Genomic DNA, 27289 nt, shown 5'->3' with positions numbered 1-27289 from the left:
AGGTGTGAGACAGGGCGATACTCTCTCACCTAAATATGGAACTTGCACTAAAAAATTTTTTTGCATAAAATTGTTAATTTATGTTTAAAAATGTTATATTCAAAATATTACGTCTTAACAATGAATAGTGTACGTACAACATCTGATCAAAGTTCCGCGCCTAAAATTTCCGTTTCAAACAACTTCAAAAGCGCGAGCTTGGGTCTGACGTTTATCGTTTTCGCCCGTTTGCTTTGAATGCAGTTTGCTATTGCCAGTTGTGCGTGTCGAATAACTGTGACGTTTGCTCGGTATTTATGTTATTGTATTTAGTGTAGTTTAGTGTATTTAGTGTGTAATATACTTTATCAAAATGGAAAACAAATCTGCGCAATATAAGTACTGTATAGTGCCTGGATGCACCTGGATGCATCAAAAAGTTCTTTTTTATGAAATTACTTTTGTCGTTTCTTGTGTTGAAAAAAGAAACAAGTAACTTAAAAATAAACAAAACTTAGTAATAAAAGTAAGAGTAACTAAAAAGTATTGGTGCTACTATAGTATGCGGTCTACAGTCATGTTTCTACTATAGCTTGCGGTCTACCGAGGGATGCTGTGTGAGTATACCCTATTCCACGAACATACGCCTGTTTTCGATTACTTCGACAACGAATATTTTACTGTGCAAAATAAGAAGAACGAAAGAGTTTATTGGAATAATTATTAGCGCCATTTACTTTCATACTTCTTATGTTGTACAGTAAAATATTCGTTGTCGAAGTAATCCAAAACAGGCGTATGTTCGTGGAATGGCCCATATAAGCTGAGATGATAAAGATATTAACTTGTAAAATTACAATAATGATTCTTCTTATTTATGCGTATTATTAACTTTGTAAAGAAGGGTTTTGTTGGCTATCGGTACGTCTGCTAATCACCATAATCTTTTCTCAGAAGGCTTTGAACACAATAATGAAAGGCTTCAGTAGGTACTAATAAACATTACAATCAAATATAATAAACTTCATAAAAATTTAGTTTCTTTATTATTATGCAAATTACACCGTAATCTTTTCCAGGATATACGAAATCCTTCGATTAGAGTTAGGTAGATGAAACCCACGGGGAAAACCGTTTACTATAATACATATAATGGTACCAATTTCAATTTGAAACTAAGCTGATTGGGGAACTACTTACAATATATAAGATGAACATAAATAATACGTAGGAATTTTCAATTAAAGACGATTAAAATGAACTGTTGTACTTAATCGCTTTCTTTTGAAAACCCCTCGTGAGTAATAATACTTATACGTTATAAACACATTAGTAATTTCTAAAGATTTATAAATTTGACTTCAAAGTAAATAAACTGATTGTAGAACTATGCAAGAATACAAATAATAGATTAAAATGTAATACACCCGTAATACCTAATCGTAGACGTAGATGACTGTGGCCTCTGACGTCAGACCAATAGAAGGACGTTCAAGAGCCTCCTAAGATATTTGAATTTTATAGCATTTTCAAAGCGCCGCCGTAATTAGCGTACGGGTTAAAAATATTTGTTTTTTTCGCATGCAAGCGTTTTAAGATCATGTTACCTTATGTTTTTTAATATTATTTTAATATTTAAAAATTTATGCAAGTTCCCTATTATTTATAACGGTCCTAGAATACGCCTTTAAAATGCTAAAGTGGGAAAATAGAGGAATACAAATAGATGGAGAAATGCTCAATCATTTGAGTTTTGCCGACGATCAAGTACTTATTACCGAAGATCTGGGTGAAGCACAACAAATGCTACGAGAATTAGAAAACGTATCTTCAACAATAGGTCTAAAAATGAACATCAGTAAGACCAAATTTATGACAAATTTAGTTCCCAGCGAACACCTAACCATCCAAAATCAAGTGGTAGAATTGACAGAAAAGTACATATATCTCGGTCATGAAATCAGAATAGGCAAGGACAATCAGACCTGCGAATTTGAGCGACGAATAACACTTGCTTGGGCGGCGTATGGTTCACTAAGAGACATCTTTAAGAGCAGCATCCCGACAGCTATGAAGCGGAAGACATTTGACCAATGCGTTCTTCCTATTATGACATATGGAGCAGAAACTCTCACTCTCACAAAAACAATAGCACCAAAAATGCGAGTGGCACAAAAGCGCATGGAAATATCGATTCTCGGCGTGACAAAAAAGACAAAATAAGGAATTAAGATCTAAGGAAAAGAACAGGTACCACTGATGTCGAACGTATAGCCAAGCTGAAATGGAATTAGGCAGGTCACATAGCGAGACTGAAAGACTCAAAATGGACCAGAAAACTAATTGACTGGCGCCCAACAGAAGACAAACACAGCAGAGGACGACCACCAACACGCTGTATGGACGACATTAAACGGATATCCAAGAACAGAACCGTGGAGATTGACGAAAAATGGGAGAGATCTATGTCCAGCAGTGGACAGAAGAGGTTGCATGATGAAATCCTGCTGGCCGCAGGCAGTCGAGAAGTGTATCGTATTATACTCGGTCGAATACCTTCTCGAAGTTGATGAAACAAACACAATTCACAAGTTTTTTTTTAAGAGAACGCGCATACAAAATAGAGCTTCTCTATTGCTCAAATTGCTTATTACCCATTCTTCTTTCACACAGAAGGAATACTCGGTTTTGTATATTTCGTAAAAGTATCTTAAATGTGTGGCTCATCAAATTGATTTCTCTAAATCCGTTGCAGGGCCGCCGCTACCATGTGTGCTAAGTGTGCACCGCACACGGGCGGCCAACAATAGGGGCGGCCAACAATAGGGGAGGCCAAAAGCAGGCCACTGATGATAATACTTTTTTTAAAACGAAAATAAATTCAAATAATTAAATAGTAATGATTCAGATAAATCTGTAAACTATTATTATTATAAATAGAATGTTCAGCAACTCTCTCGTTTTGATTTATTATTATTATTACCTGATAATACTAAAATGAGTTGCATTTATCATTTATAGTTCTTTTTTTCATCCTAATGTAAACAAAAATATCAGAAAATATTATTTATTGTATGTACTGCCCTTTTGCAAGTACATATGGTCATAAAGCAGTTCCGGGAATACTTTTTCATTCAAAGCGGCTGGCGGCTTTCGGACTTTTGTCGTAAAAGGCAACAAATTGGAGCAGCTGTCCGCTCTCCTCTAGCCAAGCTCCTAACCTGGCCTTGTGTCCCTGTATGATAGTTAATACTACCAACTGTCATACGACACCCACCCCTACCCATCATAGGTACACGTCCTGATACCCAAACCTAAACCCGAGGAGAAAACCTCTGAAACCAGTGGAGGAAACCACTGAAAACAAACGGATATGCATAGGGATGACGGCTATGTATCATCCTAATATATCGCCACCCCAACCTCAAGGTCGAATCCATCATGCCGAAGGGGTGATGGCCCAGGGGTAACATAGTGGGTTACAAGCGATGCCTAAGGGAGATGGCGAACCCGAGTGGAAAATAGCCTTGGAGGGGCAAGGGCGCACTGCCCCACTGAACCGATCAGTACGACCCAACTCGTGGGAAGAAAAATGAGACAAAAAAGAAAACAATAAAGGCGGAAGAGAGAGCAGCAAGGGCGAAAGAGAAAACAAAAGAGGAAGGGAAAAGGAAGGGACGAAACTCGAGGGGAGAAAAGCTGGAGGCGAGAAGTGGAAAAAAAGGAATAAATCGGATATAGAACCAGTGCAATCAAAAGCAATGGAAAAGACAGAGAAGATAAGAGGGAAAAGAGGGAAGGAAGAGAGAAACAGCAAACCAAGAGAGAGGAAGAAAGAAAGAGAACAGGAAGAGAAAAAAAGAGAGAAGAGAACAGACAGACAGACATTTCATTTATTAAAAATAATAGGTGAAAATAGTTTCTATCCTTTGTGGAATCGGTACTCACCGGAAGGGCAGCATACGTTCAGATACAATTAGCGTCTCCTTGGAAAGACAATGAAGTCGACTTTTCAAAGTAACAAGACATTTACTCAACACATTACTTCTGCACATTTCTTTAAATAAGTACTAGTAAGGTACATTTTTCTAAAGTGTTGAAATTGGAGCAGCAAATATTAAGTTGCACACTGGCGGCCAACACCTTAGCGGCGTCCCTGATCCGTTGTATTTGGTGGTAATGTTATAAACAGTCATTCCAACCATGGTTTTTTTCTTTGGTTGTAAATTTTGTTAAAAAAGTGCTGGTTAAGAACTGAAGTAGTATGTCGTCTCTTTTAGACGTCGCGTCGTATGGACAGAAATGAACTAAATTATTTAACAAGATCTTGAAAAAGGAATAATTAGAAAGAAATAAGATACTGGGAAATAGCAAAAATAGTACCAATAATTAAAAACAGACTCAATAAAGATCGTAGACATTAAAGAAGAATGACATTAGATACTAAACACCGCAAAAGAACAATTACAGGAGATAATTGACCATTCACGAATCATAAAGCTTACCTAGAAGAGGAAGAAGCAGCTAAGAGCGAAGTTTGATATCAGAGATGCAAGGATGAGAATGACAATTTACTGGAGGCAGATTGAAAAACAGCTAGAGTCATGTCTACACAAAAATAAGAAAAAGAAGAAGGTGTAAAGTGAAAGTCGTAAACCTAAAAATTGCTATAGCAAACACTTATAAATGTGCTATAGCACATTTATACGTATAAACAGGGTGTTTCAAAAAGGTATGTCATAAATTAAATCACGCGTTCCGGGGACAAAAATAAATTGATTGAATCCAACTTACCTTAGTACAAAAGTGTACACAAAAAAGTTACAGCCATTTGAAGTTACAAAATGAAAATCGATTTTTTTCAATATATCGAAAACTATTGGAGATTTTTTATTGAAAATGGACATGTATGATTCTTATGGCAGGAACATCTTAAAACAAAATTATAGAGAAATTTGTCCTCCCCATAAAAATTTGATGGGGGTTTTGTCCCCTCAAACCCCCCAAACTTTTGTGTACGTTCCAATTAATTCATTATTGTGGTACCATTAGTTAAACACAACGTTTTTAAAACTTTTTTGCCTCTTAGTATTTTTTCGATAAGCTAATTTTTATCGAAATGCGGCTTCTTTTTCAATATGTTAACATTACAATTCTATGGGGGTTTTGTTCCTTTAAACCCCCCAAATGTTCGTGTACGTTCCAACTAAACTATTATTGTGGTACCATTAGGTAAACACAGTGTTTTTAAAACTTTTTTGCCTCTTAGTCTTTTTTTGATGTCACCTTTTATCGAGATGTGGCTTTTTCTTCAAAATATACCTAAAAATGTAAATTTTAAAAAAAATTTCAGATTATTAACAGGTAAGTATATCATAGGTACCTACTTAACCATATACAAATATGTGGTAGATTCGACAAATATTCAAAATATCTCGATAAACACTAGCTTATCGAAAAAGTACTAAGAGGCAAAAAAGTTTTAAAAACATTGTGTTTAACTAATGGTGCCACAATAATAATTTAATTGGAACGTACTTGGTGGGGTTTAAGGGAGCAAAACCCCCATAAAATTTTTATGGGGTGCACAAATTTTACTTTAATTTTTTTTAAGATACCACATATCATAAGAATACCACATGTCCATTTTCAATAAAAAATTTCTAAGAGATTTCGATATATGAAAAAAAATCGATTTTCATTTTGTAGTTTCAAAGGGCTGTAACTTTTTTTGTGTACACTTTTGTACTAAGGTAAGTTGGATTCAATCAATTTATTTTTGTCCCCGGAATGCATGATTTAATTTATGACATACCTTTTTGAAGCACCCTGTATACTACTAAGGATTTCCACAGTTTTCACTGTATTTCTTTACTCAACCGTTCTCTCCAGTTCTTTCTGTTTTGCCAGTCCCTTTCCTGTAGATTTCTTCTTTCCATTGCTTCGTGCACTTTATCTCTGAAAAATCTTCGGGGTCTGCCTCTCTATCTTCTTCCTATCGTGCTCCAGGCTGTTATTCTATTTATCCAACGATTTTGGTGTGCTCTTCTGTTCTATGTTCGTACCAGGTTTCTTAATATAGCTTCTGTTCGATGTAGTCTATTATATCTAAGTTCATTCCAATTCTTTTCTTAATCTCTATGTTATTTATTCTACACTCACCGGCAGAGAAAACGGGCACCCCAAAAAATGGGTCATTTTTAATGTCTTGTATTTCCTAAACCTGATGTCCGATTTAAGTAATTTTTTTAATATGTTATAGCCTTATTCTTTATCAATATCGCTGTAATAATATTGTTGCTAGACAGGTACATTGTCATTGTATACAGGGTGTACGAATCAAACTGTGTTTTTTTCTCAAACTTTGGAACACCCTGTGGAATGTTCTAGCTTTTATAAAATACTAAAATTAAAACGCAACTATAGCCACAGATTTTCTTGACATTCTGTTTTTTTATTCATTTGCTTATGTTGGATAATAAAAAAGTTAGGCACTTTAACAACTACCCCTGTTTTTCGTCAATACAGGGTGTTTTCAATAAGTACGGCAAGCTTTAAGGGGTAATTCTGCATGATAAAATAATGACAGTTTGCTTTATAAACTTATGCCCGCAAATACTTCGTTTCTGAGATAGGGGGTGTTGAAATTGTTCTTACAAACTGACGATTTATTTATTGCTCTAAAACGGTTTGTGATATGCAAATGAAATTTGGTAGATTTTAAGAGTTAGTTATTGCGCATTTTTTGGCATACAATTGAGAATTTTATATTCACCATTGGCGTGCATACGGGATATATCTAAAATATTTATACCCGTATGCACGCCAATGGTGAATATAAAATTCTTAATTGTACGCCAAAAAATGCGCAATAACTACCTCTTAAAATCTACCAAATTTCATTTGCATATCACAAACCGTTTTGGAGAAATAAATAAATCGTCAGTTTGTAAGAACAATTTCAACACCCCCTATCTCGGAAACGAAGCAGTTGTGGGCATACGTTTATAAAGCAAACTGTCATTATTTTATCATGCAGAATTACCCCTTTAAGTTTGCCGTACTTATTTAAAAACAGCCTGTATTAACGAAAAACAGGGGTAGTTGTTAAAGTGCTTAACTTTTTTATTATCCAACATAAGCGAATGAATCAAAAACAGAATGTTAAGAAAACCTGAGGCTATAGTTTGGTTATAATTTCAGTATTTTATAAAAGCTAGAACATTCCACAGGGTGTTCCAAAGTTTGAGAAAAAAACACAGTTTGATTCGTACACCCTGTATACAATGACAATGTACCTGTCTAGCAACAATATTATTACAGCGATATTGACAAAGAATAAGGCTATAACATATTAAAAAAATTACTTAAATCGGACATCAGGTTTAGGAAATACAAGATATTAAAAATGACCCATTTTTTGGGGTGCCCGTTTTCTCTGCCGGTGAGTGTATCTCTTCTGGTTACTCTTCATCTTCTCCTTAGGATTTCCATCTCTGTTGCTCTTATTTTGTTTTAGGTTTTATTTATTGTCCAATTTTTACACCCATTTTTAAAATAAATACATAGTAGAATTTTAATGTATAACTACATTGTAAAGAAAATAGTTGAGACTGTCTTATTGACTAAGTTACCCTGATACATTTATTTTATAGTCAGTTTTTATTTCATTCTTATTTGTGTAACTGTTTCTCTAATTATACCATATAATAATATGTGATGAATTAGTGTTTCTATTACAATAATAATATGTACGTACCCTGTATTCATATTTGATAACTTTTTATTAACACTACACAGGTAACGAAATAGTTTCACATCAGCAGTATATCTATATCTAACAAATGATAATACCGGAATAACTAAAATTCACACAATAAATTCCCCATTTATATGATTTGCAGAAAATAGTATTTACTATACACTTTTAAAATAGTTATTTGTTTCCCACATTTGTCATTAACCTTACTCATTGATTAATTGTAGAGATAATCGTTTAAAAAACATATAGGTATCCACGTGTAAAGTACTGAAAATTATAGATTTTTTATTTTTTATAATGTTTTTTGTTTAGATTTTGTGCATATTCAATTTTTCAGAAATAGAAATGGTGTATCTTTTTCTATATTAAGCCCCGTTTTGCGCTTCATTAACTTTTTGACTGCCACTGCCACCCACAATAAGAGGTTATTCTTCATATGCCAGCGAAATACACATATCAAAATAGGGGGCATCCATAAACTACGTAGTAAAAAATTTGAACTTTTTAATACCCTCCCCCCAGGCTACAAAAAGCGCTCTCAAAAGATCCACATCGGCATATCAGCATACTAACAAAGGAAGATGGAAGCAAAACTTCCAACCTTTGCGAAAGTGCTGAGGTCCTGATGAAAACACACTTCCCCGGTTCTAGCATTTCAAAAGCACCAAACTGGACGGAAGAAATAATCATACCCACACCAAATGACTGGCATCTTGCCAGAACATTAATTAGTGAGGAAAAGATAAGATGGGCCATATCGTGCTTCGCCCCTTTTAAGTCACCAGGGCCTGACGGCATATATCCAGCCCTACTACGGTGGGGACTGGATATTCTTTTGCCGCACCTTGTGGGAATGTTCAGAGCCTCCTTGGCTCTGAGATATATTCCTAGAGAGTGGAGAGAGGTACGTGTGGTCTTCATACCAAAACCAGGTAGGATGGATTACACCCTACCGAAGGCTTTCCGATCAATTAGCCTGACATATTTTCTCTTGAAAACGATGGAAAGGCTATGCGAGAGGTACATAAGAGATGAAGTTCTGGTTCATAATCCACTTCATCCAAATCAACATGCATATACTTCGGGAAGATCTACCGATTCTGCACTTCATCAAGTAGTGGGAAGAATTGAAAGATCGCTGGATAATAAAGAATCCACCCTAGGTATATTCATAGACATTGAGGGAGCGTTTGATAAAACAACTTTCCCAACCATCACCCAACAGCTCAATGTCAGGAATGTCCCCCTGGCCGTGAGCGAATGGATATTCAGTATGCTGTCAAATAGAGCAATAAGCATAAATGTAGAAGACGTTTTGGTTAGAGGGATGGTTACGAGGGGATGTCCACAAGTGGGGGTGCTATCACCACTCCTCTGGAACGTAGTGTTGGATACCCTGGTTTACCAACTCAGCAAGAACGGTTTCTACACAATAGCCTATGCAGACGATATAACCGTCTTGCAAAGCGGTAAGTTTGAGAACACACTATGCGAGAGATTACAAGTTGCTCTCAGACTAATAGAAACATGGTGTAAGGAACACTCACTGTCTATAAATCCAAAAAAGACAGAGATGGTCCTCTTCACCAGAAAAAGAAGGATCACGGGCTTAATACCCCCTAGGATTCTAAACTGCAGTCTGAATTTCTCTGAAGAGGTGAAATACCTTGGTATTACCCTTGACAGGAAGTTAACATGGAACTCTCACTTAGATAGTAGAGCTCAAAGAGCATATATTGCCTATGAACAGTGTCGGCGAACGGTCGGACGCACTTGGGGCCTTTCGCCCAGGGTGGTCGCCTGGATCTACACTACTGTCATTAGGCCAATGCTAACTTACGGAGCCATTGCTTGGGTACCAAAAGTGCTACAGGCAACAGCGATCAACAAACTAAACCATATTCAACGGATGGCTTGCCTAAATATAACAGGTGCCATGAAAACAACACCAACTGCTGCAATGGAGTTGCTCATTGGCATTATCCCTTTAGACATATATGTCAGAGAGGTGGCGCTGATGACGATGATGAGGTTACGCTCAGCGGGTGCAAACCTTGATGTAGGAATGGGACAATTGAGATGTCGTTTTTGGCGGGGTGAGCTGGAGGCACTGCCCCAGCTGCATGCGGGCCATGGATGCGACTCAATTAAACTTACGTTTGTCTTCGACAAACCCTACAAAATCGAAACAAGACAACATAGGGAGTCAAACGTGGCAAATGCATATTGCATCTACACCGATGGCTCCAAAACGAAAGAAGGCTCAGGATGTGGAATATACTCCAGATCATTGAACCTTAGTATAAAATGGGGCATGGGCAAAAATGTCAGCGTAGTTCAGACTGAACTGGCTGGTATCTCCATAGCCGCAAAAGAGATAATCGGGAAAGGTATAGCCGGCAAAACTGTAATAATCTGTACAGACAGCAGACAAGCGCTACTAACCCTGAACAGACCACGCGTCATATCAGGGCTAGTAATGGAGTGTCATGAATCACTAGCCCAAGCTTCGGATGGTAACAACATCATCCTGAGGTGGTTTAAAGGACACAACAGAAATAAAGGCAACCGCATTGCTGACCAGCTGGCTAGAAGGGCAGCAGGCCTAAGACTCTTGGGACCTTGTGATCTTTTTGGCTTGTCGACTACAACAATCGCGGAAACTGTCAAATGTCACTCCCACACGCAAACCGTAAGAAGATGGGAAGAAGGGCCAGGATGTAGACTTGCCAAGGTAACACTAAGGAACCTTGGGAAGTCAGCATCAGAAAAGTACTTGAGAATGACCAGGAAAAACCTACGCTTGACCGTTGGTTTTTTAACTGGCCATTGTCAACTAAGAAAACACCTCCACACACTGGGGCTAGTAGACACATCTCTATGCAGGAGGTGTGAACGAGATGACGAAACTGTCGAGCATGTCCTATGTGAATGTCCGGAGTTATCGTCAATACGAGAGTATGCGTTCGGCGAGCCTTGGCCTACACCTGCCGATATAGGGGAGATGTCACCAGGTGATTTGTCCACCTTCCTGGAAATGGCAGGATGGATAATGAACTAAGGACGACAACCCCCTGGGAGGATGTACAATGGGTCAATTGTGGCCTAAGTGCTGTGGGACTTGACTCACACTCCCTACTCTACAGATACAGATACAGATACAGATACAGATACCCTCCCCCCTCCGTCGTAATTCGTCGTTTATTGACGAACCCCCCCCCCATGTCGACGTCGTCATTGCAGTTCACGACCCCCCTTTCAGTGATTTAAAAAAATTTAATGTTATTTCTGTTTTTTTTAATCAACCTTGAAACTTTATTTGCGAATGTATCATAACAAGAACAATTAAGGGGGTAGGCGTAAAATCTTGGTCCGATGCTATTTAAATGCATTCTTTTTTCGAATCCTGAGAAAACTAATAAATATATTTGAAAAACATAAACGCAGAATGAAAGATTACATTATTACTGAGGGCTGAAAGTCCCTTAGAATAAACAAAAGGTTTCTTTTGAATGAAATTTTTTAACTTAAAAATCAGACTAAATATTCTCTTTTTTATCCCTGTAACTTATTAAAATAAACATTATAGATGTTTTCCGAAACTTTTGGCCCTCGGTAATAATGTAATCTCTCAATCTGCGTTTAAATTTTTCAAAAATTTTTATTCGTTTTCTGAATATTCGAAAAAAATGAATGCAGTTAAATAGCATTGGACCAATATTTTGCGTATAAATTTTCTCTAAGTATAAATACGACTTATTAACTAAATAGAACACAATATTTTATTTCCATTCGTTTTTTCAGAACTATTTTTTCACACACAGTAATCAGCACATAAATGAATTAACAATTTAATATTATTTGCTTCCAGACGTTGTCCTGTATATATAGAAGCGCTTGTTTAAACCCAAAGAACAATGTCTTATTGTTTGTTGTCCTGTACAAAAGTGCTACCTAATATATTATTTTAAGGCTGTTACTGATAAAAACGAAATGTATGCGATAAAAGTATCTATAAGAGAATTCTTTTTAATTTTAACAAATGTGTATTTATTCGTAAACGTTTTGTTTTATTTTCAATTTCATTTCAAAAACTATACGTTTTTATATGAATATCTGATACTTTAATGCTGGTAAAAGCTAGTAAAAAATTATATTTATAGAGACAATAGCGACAAATTTAAATATACCAATATATTAAACTACGTCGAATGTGCACTTATACACCCCACACCCCTGTCGCATTTCGTCGAAATAAGCAGGCCCCCCTCCCTCTTCTCAACGACGTCGTTTATGGATGTCTCCTAATCTATATTAACAGCTTTAAATTAATATTAACTGCAAATATAAAAATAAATTTATGATTTTAATATTTTCTGTTGTTTTTTCAATTATTGTACCAACTTCAACGATAATGCTGACAAGAATGACTATAAAAAAATTTAACAAAACTTTAATATGCGTTTTTGTCTATAAGATAAAAAGTAATATTTCTGTATTGGTACTTGATTTTCCATGTCTATCCGGATTTTTATTTAGTTTTGCAATTGCCAATAATGGAGAGACATAATTTATATCGCGAAATGCAGTGGCGTGCTATCGGGATGCTTGGCAGAAGTTAAAGAGACGTTGCTGAGGTCCTCCACACGAACAGTAATATCATTAATTGTTTGTGATTAAGGTTTCATGAAACTGGTGACGTTGCTCAACGTTATAGAGGCCATACAAGGATAACCAATCAGATTAAAGACCGTTTTCTTAGGTTGCAGGCTTTGCGAGATCTCACTATAACTGCATCACAATTATAAATGAGGCTGCAAGAGACCCATCAGGTGTTTGTAAGTTGCCAAACTATTAGAAGTCAACTGCATGAAGTAGGTTTAAATGCTAGTTGACCTGTGAGAGCGCCTGTGTTATCCAGAGGAAATCGCGCTCATCGACTTAAGTGAGCACAAGAACACGCAAATTAGGTTAGACGTGAGTAGGCCTCTACTTTGTTCACAGATGAGTCCCGATTTGGATTTGCACCAGATACGAGACGAACAAAAATTTGGAGACGATCTGGCAATACTGAACGATTGATCATCGTGCAGGAGGTTCATAGACAGCAAGGCGACAGTATAATGGTATGAAGTGACATCATTCTTGGTAGAAGATCCAATCTCGTTTGTCTGGAACGGTTTCTAAATGCGACAGACTACCGCGATATTATTCTCGAACCTATTGTTGTACGCTTTACGTAACAAGCTGTTTCCCAATTTCAATTATTACACGACGATGCGAGTCCAGATACTGCCAGGGTCTTGCAAACATTCCTAAAAGATAATGAAATTGAGGTTTTATTATGGCCTGCACAATAGCCAGATTTAAACCCAATTGAGCATGTATGGGACATATTGGGCAGATGCATTTTACAATAAAATATTGCGTTCAATACAAGACACCAACTGTTTGATGGCCTTTCAATGGAGTGGAGCAGAATACCGCAGCAAGGCACTGACCATCTGATCATGAGTTAGCCGAACAGATGTAGGGTAGTTATCAGGCCCGGCCCTAGGGATTTTGCCACCCTGGGCAAGATCGCTGACCCCCTTGGTATACCCAAAAACTCAAAAAATTCACCATGGCTCTTAATTAGCTGAAATTTGTCACTTAATGCATTAACGGTTGTGTCTATAATTTTTAAATAGAAGTCAACTTTATATCGTGTCGCTGGATCTAGGTCCATACTTTCATCTTCAGCCTCATGGTTAAATTGTCTTTTCACTTTCCTCTTTCTGGCTATTACTTTGCCTCCTTTTCGGGTCCTCTGAGAGACTTAAAATGGATTTCCGATTTTTCTAATAAACTGGTAGTTTGACACACTCCCATGTCAATACCCTGCATACGCGACTACGTTGATGTGAAGTAAAATGTCATGCTATATTACCACAGAGCAAAGAAAAGTAAAATCACGGATTTGGTTTGCCAAACAGCTTGCCTCATGAGCAATCATTTTATCGTTGTTTTTATTCACGGTGATTTCTACAAGAGCATCGTAAATTTCTTCAATTTGGTATCTAATGGGAGTAATTGCATTAATTATTCTACTTTCCCATCTAGTTTCGGACAAAGGTTTCAACGTTAGGCTAGAAATATGATTTTCAGCATAGTCCAACGATGAGATGCTGAGAAAAGTTTTAAATTTTTGTCACTAAGGAAAAGAAAGAAACTGCAAACTGTGAGGCTTTAGCAGCATCGTTCACGACTAAGTTAAGTGAATGGCTAGAACATGGGACAAAAAATACTCTAGGATTCATTTTCAAAATTCTGTTGTGAACTCCCAAGTTCTTCTCTTCCATGTTTGCCCCATTATCATACCCTTGTCCTCTCATATCTTCCAAAGGTATTCCCAGTTCATTCTGGGACTCTGTAACTCCCAAGCCAGTGGTTTTCACTACAGGCATAAGTCCAAGAAAATGTTCTTCAATTTTAACACTTTGTGAACAAGAACCTAAATCGACAAAATGTACAATAGTCATCTGTTCCACCCCATCAATATCAGACATACAATCTAAAATTATGCTATAATACTTTGCTGATTTCAAAAAGTTTAAAATTTTATTTTTGATTTTGTCATGGAGGAGCTGAATAATTTCGTTTTCCCAAGTAGTGATGCTGCTTGTTACTCCTATTAGTTATTCTCCTAATGTACTCTTGTAAAACACAATCAAAATTTTTAAAGAGCTCAAAAAGCTTTAAAAAATTACCATTGTTTTGATAAAAATGTTTATCAGAATCCCCCCTCAATGGAAGACACGGTTGTGCTAAGAACCGTATTATTATTGATATAAGTCGTTGTATTACATTTTTCCAATGACCAGTTTCTGAATTAAGAACTTTTTGTGTTTCTCCTTCTTTGATTTTGCCCGATTCTAGTCTAATTGCTAGCTCTACCCACTGTCGCTGTGACTGTAGATGAGCTGGATACTTAGCGTGGCTGGACAATGCTTCAGCCATATTTTGCTAAATTATTATATCCATTTTCAGTAAAGTTAATTTTAAGTGAATTTCAGTGAATTTAGTTTAGTTCTGATCCTACTATTCTTATGCGATGAAGAAGAAGGCCGTGTTATCGGTTTTCCGTCGAATGAACATTGCAATTGCTATTATTTTACTTACTTAATTCTCGTTTTTATAGTTGCATTTTTGCCGCTCTTGTTCATAATATTGATTTTTTATAATATTAAAAACATAAGTTATTATTTCTTCTATTTCAAAAATTTGCTGTCCTCTAAAATTTGCCGCCCCCGGATTTTTTCCGCCCTGGACGGCCGCCCAGTTCGCCCACCCTTGGAGCCGGGCCTGAGTAGTTATCAATAACCGTAGAGGTCATACACTATACTAACTTAACCTAAAGACTACTTTGTTGGAAGTTAAGGGGCAACAAATTAGTTTTTTTATTTTTCTTTGTTGCCAATTTTTGACTTATGGAGTTCTATATTAATTTTTCAAGATATATTACGATAATTCTAAGAAAAAATGTTTATTTTATATTCAGGACCCTTGTTTATAACTTGTTTTTTAAATATTTAAAATAAATTTTTTACATAAATTGGGTGGCTCCCCATAAATTTTTTACACATGCTACACTGTTTTGTTTACTTTGCTATTTTGCTTCGCGTTAGAGATATCGGAAAAAGTTATTTGAACAAGTTGTTCCAAATAATGTCCTAACTCCACATACCAAATTTCATCACAAAATTCGCACTTTTAGTTTTTTCATTATTTGTAGTCAGGATCCTAAAACTGGAGCGGAGGCTGCTGGCCGGAAAATCTCACTTGCTAATGCTCCGCGCAGCCCAGCAGCGTTTACGGAGACCCGGTCTCCTTAGAGCTGCATTAGGCCCGACGCAAATTGAACCTAAGCGAGACACAATCTGCACCGGCTAACTGCGTAGACAGTTTTGCGCATCCTAATATCAGTGCATTCGTTCACAGGTCTCGCTTGGGAACGTTTGTCATCGGCGTACAGTTTTCTTGGGCCTTGGGACGCGTGACTCACCGCCAGATGTTTATTTTTACTTGTTTTTGTTTGCGAGATGGACTTATCTGAAATGAATACGGATGGTACCTAAGTAAATACAATTTATTGTGATAAATAAAAATATTAGCATAGTAAACACCCCGAGTGAAAACTGCGTTGTCTTTGTCATTAAATTCTGATACCTTTTGGTAGACTAAATGAGCGGCGATCGGCGATACGAAATTAATAATCAAAGTTATGCCTTTACAAAAACACATTATTAGAAAAATAAGGTGAAAAATGTTTAATGTTACTTAAAACCAAGATCGATAAAAGTATTACCCTCAAATTCAACTTGTCGGCATATTACATTTTTGTTTATTACATATTACATTTTTTATGCCTAAAAATTAAAAACGAAATATGCAGTGTTATTTTTTATGATCGATCAGTAGCGGAGGGATTATGAATTATTATGAGGAGTTGAGTAGGAATTGAGGAATATCAAATTGAGGAATATGAGTTATGACCGAGCAGTAAGGGAGAGATTATTTTAAATATGTAGGTATTATGTGCAGAAATAAAATACTTAGTGTAAGATACCTTTTATGCACCCGCTTATGATCAAATTCGATGTTTTCGAAAGTCATACCGCTACGACTACTAGGGACGTGTAAGATATTTTTAAAACGTTACTAGTTACAAGTACGGAAATACCGATTTTAAGTTGCCTACTCAATTCAGTACAAGGATCAGATACATCAGTATTTTGTAATCAGTATTTGTACTCAGTACCATTGAGAACCGGTATCAAAAGTAACCGTTACATGTCCGCACTGATTTTGCCCGTCTCTATTCGCCACGTCGACAGCCAACGGTTGTGTTGGGTTGTGCTCAATATGCGGCACGCTAGAAAAATAAATGCACGGGTCACCCGTCCCGCCGGCGCAGGTTGTGTCTGGCTTAGGTTCAATTTGCGCCGGGCCTAATCTTCGTATTTTGTGCTAAGGTTTCTCCAGTTACTATATGGACAATTATTAATAAAACACCCTTTAAGGGCCGGTTGTTCGAATGCTAATCAACAATGATCATTATCAAATATTTAATTACTGTCACCAACTGTCAATGTCAACTTTGTTTGGGTTGCTGAAAACATAATTGATTACAATTATGAAATTACTTAATCAATTATGTTAATAATTGTTATCTTAATTGATTAACTAATCTCATAAATATAATCAATTATGTTTTCAGCAACCCAATAAAAGTTGACATTGACAGTTTTGGTGACAATAATTAAATATTTGATAGTGACATATACCTCGTCCAATTTACTTACCGTTGCACGTCATCCGCGTCATAGCCTGTGACACGATACCAACACGAAATATTTAGGCGGTGGGTGTGTTCTTTTTTAGAATCACAATGATTCTAAAGGGGAACACACCTACCGCCTAGATATTTCGTGTTGGTATCGTGTCACAGGCTATGGCGCGGATGACGTGTAACGGTAAGTAAATTGGACGAGGTATAGGCACCTTTACTTAACAAGCCATGAAGTTGAAACTTGGCAACATCTATTGGTAGACCGATTAATTCTGACAGTTCTCATTTGTTTTTAAATAATTTTCACTGTATTTACAGAGAAACTGAAATATTTTACAGTATTTAGTGCTCCAAATTATAAAGAACATTAAAAGGTATGTTATTAAGATGATTTTAGTTCAATATAATATATTTTTATATAAACTTGCGTGCATATAGAAATCCGTCCACTTAAACATTTCGTCACTTTTAATGTCTTACATTTCCTAAACCTGTTGGCAGATTTAAGTGATTGTTTTAATATGTTACAGCCTAGTTCTTTAACAATACCGCTGTAATAATATTGTTGCTAACCAGTTAAATTTTTATGGTGTACCGGGCATTTATAAAATACTGAAATTAAAACCCAACTATATAGACTCCGGTTTTCTTAACATTCTGTTTTTTTTTATTAATTCGCTTATGTTTAACAACTAGATTTGTTCTTTATCAAATCAGGGTGTTTCTAAATAAGTGCGACAAACTTTAAGGGGAAAGGAACAGAATGCAAAATTTTGACGCCTGTATTTTAAATGTAATCATTTTTTTCGAATTCTGAGAAAACTAATAAGTATTTTTGAAAAATTTAAACGCAGAATAAAAGATTACTTTATTACCGAGGGCCGAAAGTCCCTTAGAATGAATAAAAAGTTTTTTTTTAATGACATATTTGAAACTAAAAATCACACTAAATTTTCTTAGTTTTTCACCCCTGTAACTTATTAAAATAAACATAGAAGTTTTCAGGGACTTTGGGCCCTCGGTACTAACGTAATCTTTCACTCTGCGTTTAATTTTTTGAAAAATACTTATTAGTTTTCTTAGGATTCGAAAAAAATGAATCCCGTTTATATTCTTGTTATTGGTTTTTTTTTTGTATAATAAAGGTTACTTACAAGGAATTACTTTTAATATTATTTTGTACAAACTTCTAATTAACAATATTTTCTTGCTCGACTCAAAAAATAATATAAATTTTACCAGAATTTGTACTTTAAAATCGTAGTTTCGAAAGCGGTAGTCCGAAAGTCAGACTACCGACGTCATCAATTGCGACGTTGCCTTTTTCTCTTCATGGCTTGTAAAGTAAAGGTGGCTATGATAGTGATCATTGTTGATTAGCGTTCGAACAACCGGCCCTAAATATATTAAACTTAGGCACTGTTTTTTCTCACCCATTACATTAAACGCCCCACCCTTCCAAACGATCCACTTCGCAGCGTTGTCGCCGGCGCTAGAAAATCGCCTGTTTCAGCCACTCTGTGGATCCACAGAGTAGCGCTGCAGAGTGGCCCGTCTGGTTTCGCCCTTAGCAAAAATACGAAATCGTCTTTTAGTGTAGTTAGTTGCCTATATGTTGGTGCGCCAGTATTTTGAACATTCTGTCAGATTTATTTATTTACTTACAAACTGTCATTTTTTATTCACACACAGGGGTGAGGGGTGTGCTGTAATTGTAAGGATTATACCTTTGTTATTGGGTTTATGAATCGTTAACCTCACATTTAATTTAGAAATGTTCAAATTATTTCTTAAATTAAGACATAATGTCCGTTTCACTATTGGAGGAACATGAGAAGTAAGTATGGATGATTTTTTTTATTTTTTTTTAAATAATGTGTTTCAGCCCTGTAGATTTTGTATATGACCACACATATTTTGAAGAAACAAGTCAAGATGTTTGGGAATATTGTGTTATTCCTTCGGCGCTTAGTATTTTCCATATTTTGTATAAAATAATACTGACCAATTTTGTTTTTGGGATTGTAATAACAATAGGTAAGTCTTAAGGCACTCATTTACATTGAGATCAGTATCAATACATGTCACAAGTATCAGTATCCCAATACAAATTTCATAGTGTATTTGGCTGTCTCAGTATGGCTGCATCAGTATCGCAAGGTATCGCTGTCTGTATCACTGTAGTGAAACCTTGATACCGATTTTAGAGTCTAATATTTCCAAGTAATTGAGGAGAAATTGCCATAGCCCTTTCGTGACCTGCTGGCACGATCGTGAGCTCATGTTTATGTGGGTATCGATATCAAAATAAACATATTTTTACTAGGAAAGATGATATAAATGTGTTGTGTCTATCTTGTATTATCAGAGTAACTGAAATTATTTAAGGAATTCCCGCTTAGTTTGCAATAGAATATCCTTTAAAGAAGGCTGTGTATTTTGACAACAAAACCAATAGAGGTAAGTAAAAGATATCTTGTTTTTTATAAGTGTTTGTTATTGTAAGGGGGTTGTGGTATAAATAAAGTTTCAACTTCAAGATTATAAACAAAATTTAAGAAATTATTGGTTTGTTTGTAGAGATCTTGTCCCGTAAAATTTGAATATCACGATAGTGAGTTGCCGTCACACATTCAATTTTCAAAGCAGGAAATTAAAATACTAAATATTTATTGGTGTGACTTTTTATTAATTTTTCTACATTTTAATGATAAAAGTAGTTTTTCTAATTATTACAGGTGTGCCTCTCACCCACGATTTGGCTCTAGAGGTGTGAAATGATGGTAAATAGTCCGAAATAGAAGATTTAGATGGCGAAAATTATGTTGCTTTTGATGTTGAAATGTTTAAAAATAACACTGATGACAAGGATATTGAAGAAACTGTATTAGAAGAAGAACCTGTATTGAATGAAGAACCTGTTCCTTCAACGAGCTCTTCTTCAGCAAAGAGGCAATGGAAAGACATGACATTTCAGCAAAAAATGTTTGTTCTATTTTAGTTAGTATGTAATAGCATATTAAACAATTATAAAAATAATGTTTATTTGGCCCTAATGGTGTTTTACGTTTAATTAAAATGAATTTTTTCATACACTTACGATCCTGCATTCATAGAACATAAGCCCAGAGCGCACGAATGTGACATGTCATTTGTGACAGATTCAAACAATGAATTTTTTTTTCTGCATTTTTTACACTTTTTTTAGATACCGTATATCATATTTATTCAAAGGGAAACTTCATTTTCACTCAAAAAAAAATTCAGGCCTGAAAGGGATAGTAAATTTTAAATCTTCGTAGCTGTTCGCTGTATCCAAATATCTTTTTTTTATTTATTTATTTTACGAGAAAACCCCATTAACAAATTACAATTGAATGGTGGGCTACAACAATGTTGTAAGCAACAGAATTAAGATTATGCAGGAGATGGAAAAAACTTATTGACAAGTCATTTATGACAATACGGATACCAATATTGCGGTACGAAAAACTCGGGGAAGGTAAAATGTTTTTAGCCTGATTGAAAGATGCTCGCATTGGTCATTGGATATACAATAATATTGCATTAAAACCTCACTTTGACCCAATCTGTCGCTTACAACGTTGTTGTAGCCCACCATCCAATTAACAAAACAAATAACAATATGTAAACAGATTGAAAATAAACTTAATTCTAAATTAAAAATTTAAAATAAATTATTTCCATTATACATTATCATATACTTCCTTAAATAGAGACTAGGTTACATCACGTCATATTGCAATCTAAAAATTTATGCTCCTTAACAGATTTTTAAAATAATATAAACTAATACCAAAGACCTCTAGATGCTACTGATTTATAATTCTTGCATATCTATCTAAAGGAGAGTAGTAACCATAGTTTGTTCGGTGAAATGGTACAAAAAATGAGATAGAACGATTTCTCCTATTTCTTGAGGGAATCCCAATGTGTAATTGATTCACTAGATCTGTACAATATATTGTACAATTTACTAATTTGTACAGAAATATTAATCCAGCACAAATCCTGCGATCTACCAGGGATTGTAACTTAAGTTGTCACAATTAGCCTTTCTTCAGCACTTACTGCATCTTCAGCTCTTACTAAATCTATCAAAGTATTATTTTTCTTTATTTTTGATTTTATTATACCCAATAAATTATTGAAATTATACTTCTTTAGGCGCGATTGAGAGTAAAATTTGATAATTCTGCGCGCATGCGCACACAGACAGTATGGCGTTTAGTTGCTAAATCTTTCTAGTTATGTATAAATATATCAGTGCAAGAAAAGGTGTGAAAAGAATATATTAGTGTTTTTAGTAAATATATTTATTATAATTTTTGTGTCTTTGGATTTGTCTTCCTCAGGAGTAAGATGAGTATTATTAAAACATTTTATTGTATATTTATTATACATCACCTTGTCTGTTTGTTACAGTGAATTGTCATTAGGTACGTTCGAACTGATACAGACACAGTCTTCGTAGCGTATTTGGTGTAGCAATCGGCCAGAGATCGAGAGGTCTTGAGTTCGACGGAATGATAGATTCGCCTCAAATTTTACAGAGAGTAGGTCTTAGGGTTCCTCAAAGGTGCACAAGATCTAAGGACGTTTTTCACTTAGAATTCCAACAAACTATTGTCTAAATAGACCTATAAGACGAATGTGTCAATCTGGAAATTTTTTATCTCTGAATAGTTTTCGAAAAAAGCTGAAAAAATCTTTTTAAAATACAATGTAGCCTGTCACTGTAAACTGTCATTTAGGTATTTATTTTATTCATTTGTCTTGTGTAAATTGCACGTAATTATTATTGAGTTCTAAAACTGTTAATATGATATGAATTATTTAATGATTGACCTCGGTGCAAGAACGGGGCAAGTCCACTTTTCTGAATAGTTGGGAAGTCGACAAAAACTTAATATTTTTAGAAAATTTGAATAAATTATGCTTAATTTAATTAATCCTCCTAGAAGAATATTAGACAAGACTTTTCTAGCTTAATTTAATTAAGCATAATTTATTCATATTTTCTAAAAAGAATGTGTGTGTACTTTGTACGCTCGTAAGAAGATATTCTTCTATTATATAATAGTCCCAGTGGTTGTTCTTATTGTTTGACCATTGAAAAATTAAAAATTAAAACTAGCTTTCATCAGCCGGAGTTGTACAGTGGACCAGAATTAAAAATTTCTTAATGCGATGCAAGAAAATACATTCCTAAGTAGTTGGTACTTTTTATATATTGACCATTAGCTCTGAAGATGACTTTTACGTCGAAAGCGCTTAGCTAAGGAAATTAAAATACATTTACACACTTTAGTATACTTCTTTCACTTCTTTCATTTATTATATAATAGGTAATTTAAACGAAGTAAATATACTTAAAAGGTTATTTGTACTTATTTTATTTTAAAATCAAACTAACTTTCTTATCTACCACTTTCAAAAAAGAAGAATATCTTCAAAAATTATATAATAATATACTTACAATCATAAAATTATAAAAAAAAATAAAAAAATAACTTGCTTGGGGCTTGAACCCACTTCACATCTACCGCGCCGTACGAAAGTTGACGGCATTTCAAACTGCGCCACATTCACGTATACGTCATGTGGGAATATACACAAACTAAACGTTTACACCATAAATTTATATGAATTTAATAAAATTATTAGTTTGATTTTTGTCGAAATAAAATACAACAAAATATAGAGTAAGAAAACGATATATGAGATGAAGATTTGCAGAAAGTGTGTTCGTAATCAGATTATGTAAATTAAAGCATTGCCTACTAATAGGTAACTACATTATTTTGTTTACATTTTCCAAATAGATAGGTATTGAAACTATTAGGTATTTCCAACTAAAACATTTAGAATTACGTACCTGCGGCTTTTCAAAACTATTTAAAAAGTCACTATAATTATAAATTTTATTTTATTTCTGTCCACACATCAATAAAAACTAATATTATACAATATTTTTGTTTACCGATAACCTCCATTTTGAACAATTATTGACAGATCATTTCAAAATTTCAACACCCAATCAGAGCCCGTATAACGACTAATATGTCGGTGTGCGCATGCGCGCGGATCAATAAAATTTTACCCTCAATCGATTCGCAGCTAAAGAAGAATATCTTCAAAAATATTAAGTTTTTGTCGACTTTCCAACTATTAAAAAAAAGTGGACTTGGCCCGTTCTTGCACCGAGGTCTTCAATTATTGTAATTGGTATAATCGTAAATAAACTATTTATTTATTTATCATTCATTCGATAATAATAATTTTTAAAATCATTTGGTTTGTGCATTTTTAATTCTTGCAGTAAATTTGTCATCGTATATTTGCTTCTGTCACGTAACCATTGCTTTACCCATATTTTTTGTTGTCTTTTCCTTTTTGAAATATCGTGGGCATACTGGGAAAATCCACCAACTCCATTTTTTTTAAATTGTGACATTTTAATACGATTAAATCCACAAATATCAATATGTTAACAGGAAAAACCGTATATCTCCAAATTCGTCATCCACCGTGCTTAAATCTTTAAATTCAATGAAAAAGAAAATCAACTCACTCCATCTTTTTCTAAGTTTTCATGAATAAAATAATCTAAAAAGGGAAGTTCCCTAGGTTGGCTGTATACCATATAGTTAAAAAACTCTATGAAGTAAAAATCACTTCTATATAATTGGTATATTTATTAAAAATTTAAAAATCCCAATGGATTGAATAAAATGTGTCTAATTCAGAACGTTTTCGGACCTATCAGTCCATTATCAGTGAATTCGAATATGTACTTGCTAAATAGCCCCAGAACCAAACAATGGTTGAATTTATAATTCAATCTACATTATGTCATAGTAATATTGAACAGGCTACACGCCGATGTTGAAAGATATAACCTCCGGGAACATGGTGAAACCCTACCAGGAAACTTAAAGAACCATCTTATGGTTGTTTAAGGTTATATCTTTTAACATCAGCGTTTAGCCTGTTCAATATTACTACGACATAATGTAGATTGAATTGTAAATTCAACCATTGTTTTGGTTCTGGGGCTATTTAGCAAGTATTCGAATTCACTGATGATAGAATAATAGGTCCGAAAACGTTCTGAATTGGACACGTTTTATTCAATTCATTGGGATTTTTAAATTTTTAATAAATATACCAATTACATAGAAGTGGTTTTTACTTCATGTTAGAGTTGAATAAAATAATGTTTTTCCAAATATTTTTATGTACCGTATATGCACACCACCTTTGGTTAACATCCTTTAAAATCATATCCAGGTACCAAAACTTGAACAGCCAGTGTACCCAATTTTTAAGAGGTAAGCCATAAGATATAAGAATGTTTAAATGCGTTTTTCTCAAAACTTTACTTTTGTGTGCTGTGGATTTTCCCAGTATGCCCACGATATCTGACAATGTAACTGCAATACGCACGCAAAAATTTTATTTCAACTGATGTTTCATGAAACCATCTCAACAGTCAATTGTAGATACAGTACGGATACAGGTACAAATCTCATAACTTGTAGCCATAAATAAATCAACACTGATCTCAACGTGAATGGGGCTCTTAACAATATATAATACTAACATTTCTTACATTCTATTTTGTACTATTTTTAGTGAAACTACCACCATCACTCTATCATATTTTTGCTGGAGGAATAGGAATATATCTAATAAATAATTTAGAATCTCTCGAAGGAAAATGTTTAATACTAATAATATTTATGAAGTCTTATCTCCTTTTACAAGCGAGTAGATATATCCAAACACATTTTCGTTCTAACCAGTATTATAATAAAACTAAAGTAAGGTACTTAAGCACATCGAATATTATGAAGTACACATTGATAATTGTACTCATTGTATGGTAAGTTGAAAATAACTATAAAATCTTTCTACTGGGTAATATTAACCATTTGTATTTACCATATTAGGTCCAATCGCTGCAGCATCCGATACACAGAATTGTTTTTCAAATTCTGCTTAAATAGGCAGCTTGCTTTTGTTTCAAATTCAGAGATGTTCATGTAGTTCTACTGAAGATATCTGGAGAGACCGAAAGGGGCTGTTCAAGTATTACGTAACGCAGGTTGGGGGGGGGGGGGTTAAAAATCTTCAAAAATTGCGTTACGTAATACGTGAACGCCCCATTAAGGTGCGGTACATATAGGGAAGGCGGATCAAAAATCTTCAAAAACCGCGTTACGTAATACTTGAACGCTCACCAACGTATGTATAGGGATGGTGGATCATCTCTGTTAGTTCTCTCTAGTTCTAGAGAATTAACAGTATCACCTACCTTGGTTGTAATCTAAATGAGAACTGGGACATGAGCAAAGAAATTAGAATACGTATAGAGAAGACCAGAGCTGCATTCTTTAAGATAAAGAAACTTATGTGGAAACAACATTACTTTGAATTTTAAAATTAGATTAGTGAGATTTTATGTGTTCTCTACTCTTTTGTACGGTGTCGAAGGTTGGACTTTAACAGATACTCTTCTTAAGAAATTGGAAGCCTTTGAACTCTGGGTATACCGAAGAATCCTACGAATAAGTTGGGTGGATAGGGTTCGCAACGAAGTTGTTGCACCGGATGGGAAAAGTCACGGAAGTCGTCAAAACAATTAAAAATCGAAAACTTGAATATTTTGGCCATGTTATGCGACACCCAGAGAGAAATAATATACTCCATTTAATAATACAAGGCAAGGTAGATGGAAGAAGAGGGCCAGGTCGAAGAAGAACGTCATGGCTTAAAAACCTGAGAGAATGGTATAACAGATCCTCTGCATCCCTTTTCCGAGCTGCCGTTAACAAAATTGCTATAGCCAATTTGATAGCCAACGTTCGATAATCGAACACGGCACATGAAGAAGAAGAAGGATCATCTCTGAACTGAAATGGAACATGAGCTGTTTTTTATTTCTCATTTTACTCATATTTTGAATACACAAAATCAACTTTCGTTGGAATTTTTCCTAGATGAATAGACAGAATGCGACTGCATATTTTAGAGTGTCTTTCGTCTCCTTTATTCGTCATCTCCTTGCCTTATAAATTGTAAAAGGCAGAGATTAAGGATGTAACCAGAAAGTGGTTTTAAGAGAATTTTCAGATTTATTGTTTAAATCTGGGACTTTTCATTTCTCGTTAAATATTAGTTTAAAAATCGGCATGCCGAGAGACTTTGTTTTATTAAAAAAAAGGGGTTAACAGGGAGTGGTGGGTAAGATCCTCTCACTTTATAAGAGGGATAGATTAACTAGATTGTATACAGGGTGTTAAGCCATAGCTTAACCTCAGATTCCTGAGGTTATTAAAATAGGCCGATTTAAGCTAACTTACCTTTGTACCATGATACTATAATAAAGAGATAGTATTTTCCCGTAACTCAAATACGTCCGAGTTCGCGCATTGATTACGTAACTGGAGACCGGAAGTTGAATTTGAATTCTTGTTAAGGTGGTATGACACAATGTTAAAATTTATATAGTTTTTAGGTACAGTTACCGTCACTATTTCAAAACCAATCTTCAACTTAGGGGTATGTACGTGAACTGTAGACTTTCTATTTTAATAGTATCTAGTTAAAATTTCCAAAGAAAGCAGTATATTTTTTATAACTGTACATAAAGGAGTCCATGTCATAACTTACTTAGTAACTTGCTATAAAAATTCGTTTTGCATAATAATTTTTGAACTTGGGTGGAAAATAACTACCAGAAACGATTAACTATGCAAAAAGCTTTATTTTAAACAAAATTTCATTGTCCATACTGCCATAATTTTTAAATTAACTGTACCTAAAAGTAAAAATTTTAGTTAAAAGCTGCAATCTGGGGATTTTGTTGAAATTACAGCAATAAGTTGGCATTTTTCTAGTGATAAATTAGTTCCGCTGTCACTTAATAGATGAGAAGATGAGTTCACGTGTCATTTAGTAGATGGCAGCAGTGATGTATTAAATGGAGACAGATGCGCGTTTGCCGGATTTTAAGAAAATCTACAAACAATTGAAAACGAGTTTTGTAACCACGGAAATACGATGAATCACGCGGTTTTGTTTAGAAAAGTGGCCCCACCCCCTCCCAGTACGCATTTTGGACCTTGTTTGACTTTCACTTTCAATCATGATTGTATAACGTCACAGTGTCTTAACAATACAAATATACA

General features: G+C 34.9%; 2 protein-coding genes across 3 annotated transcripts in view; one reads left to right on the top strand and one right to left on the bottom strand.

Annotated features, from left to right (window-relative positions):
* Positions 1-7820, bottom strand: part of LOC126893222 (purine nucleoside phosphorylase-like) — a 108574-nt gene extending 100754 nt beyond the window's left edge. Inside the window, exon 1 of one of the 2 annotated variants that reach the window (XM_050663193.1) lies at positions 7739-7820. In XM_050663193.1, the coding sequence (XP_050519150.1) occupies positions 7739-7749 (11 nt within the window). In that variant the 5' untranslated portion in view covers positions 7750-7820. The remainder of the gene's footprint in view (positions 1-7738) is intronic. The other variant, XM_050663195.1, reaches the window with a different exon arrangement.
* A 10861-nt stretch (positions 7821-18681) lies between these two features.
* LOC126893221 (protein-serine O-palmitoleoyltransferase porcupine) overlaps positions 18682-27289 on the top strand; it is a 30051-nt gene continuing 21443 nt past the window's right edge. Inside the window, exons 1-3 of the mRNA XM_050663190.1 lie at positions 18682-18909; positions 18958-19109; positions 24732-24981. Of these exons, the coding sequence (XP_050519147.1) occupies positions 18878-18909; positions 18958-19109; positions 24732-24981 (434 nt within the window). The 5' untranslated portion in view covers positions 18682-18877. The remainder of the gene's footprint in view (positions 18910-18957; positions 19110-24731; positions 24982-27289) is intronic.

Source organism: Diabrotica virgifera, chromosome 10, assembly GCF_917563875.1.
Source record: "Diabrotica virgifera virgifera chromosome 10, PGI_DIABVI_V3a".
Classification (NCBI taxonomy): domain Eukaryota; kingdom Metazoa; phylum Arthropoda; class Insecta; order Coleoptera; family Chrysomelidae; genus Diabrotica; species Diabrotica virgifera.
The sequence above is the reverse complement of the archived record's forward strand: the minus strand, read 5'-3'. Positions and strand labels throughout refer to the sequence as shown.